The sequence below is a fragment of the Austrofundulus limnaeus genome, unplaced genomic scaffold (assembly GCF_001266775.1).
Source record: "Austrofundulus limnaeus strain Quisiro unplaced genomic scaffold, Austrofundulus_limnaeus-1.0 Scaffold2599, whole genome shotgun sequence".
In the NCBI taxonomy this organism is placed as follows: Eukaryota; Metazoa; Chordata; class Actinopteri; order Cyprinodontiformes; family Rivulidae; genus Austrofundulus; species Austrofundulus limnaeus.
This window is the reverse complement of record NW_013955001.1, coordinates 12,663-13,140: the sequence shown is the minus strand read 5'-3', so window position 1 is coordinate 13,140 and position 478 is coordinate 12,663. Positions and strand designations below refer to the sequence as shown.

At 50.6% G+C, this 478-nt stretch overlaps 2 protein-coding genes across 2 annotated transcripts in view; both read left to right on the top strand.

Annotated features, from left to right (window-relative positions):
• The window catches only part of LOC106511218 (type I inositol 3,4-bisphosphate 4-phosphatase), a gene marked incomplete at its 5' end in the record, with an annotated part of 14,866 nt that overhangs the window by 9,496 nt on the left and 4,892 nt on the right, over positions 1-478 (top strand).
• LOC106511222 (type I inositol 3,4-bisphosphate 4-phosphatase) lies at positions 9-470 on the top strand. Its single transcript, XM_013999975.1, has 2 exons — positions 9-191; positions 324-470. The coding sequence occupies exons 1-2, from the start codon at positions 33-35 to the stop codon at positions 417-419; spliced, it is 255 nt and encodes an 84-aa protein (XP_013855429.1). The 5' UTR covers positions 9-32; the 3' UTR covers positions 420-470.

The following is a 478-nucleotide window of genomic DNA, read 5'->3' as shown; positions in this document are numbered from 1 at the left end:
GAACCCAGGGTGTACGCTGTCCCTTAAACGAGATGGAGTTATTTCCAGGGCGTAACACAGTCGTGTGTTTGGTTAACAGTTCGGCTGAGAACAAGCAGGTTGGGAGCATCGTTGTAGTGGTGTGGCAGATGGAGGAGAGGGCAGATCCCAGGATGTCAGTCGGACGTCTGCCGGACATCATTAACGGGCGGGTGAGAGGCTTTTAGTTTGTTCCTTATGATTCGTGCATCAGCTTTAGTTTATTCACCCTGCCCAAAGTGTGTGGTGTCGGGAAGAACGTGGAGGTGGTTGGCCTGACATCAGTTGGTGTTTTCTTTTAACAGACAGTGCTGCCTGTAGACGAGAGCCTGGCAGAGTCCATGGGAGCCCGGATCAAGTACGCCTCGTTGTGTAAAGACACCCTGCTACGCTCAGGTTAGCACATGATGAGTCTGTTAGCTTTTGTTAAGGATTCAGATCAGATCGAATTGACTGAACC

What these genes read in the sequence shown, in the direction of transcription:
- LOC106511222 (XM_013999975.1), top strand. Translation starts at nt 33, where the DNA reads ATGGAGTTATTTCCAGGGCGTAACACAGTCGTGTGTTTGGTTAACAGT. An exon ending in CGGACATCATTAACGGGCGG is followed by an intron (nt 192 to 323) that starts GTGAGAGGCTTT and finishes TTCTTTTAACAG; the next exon opens with ACAGTGCTGCCTGTAGACGA.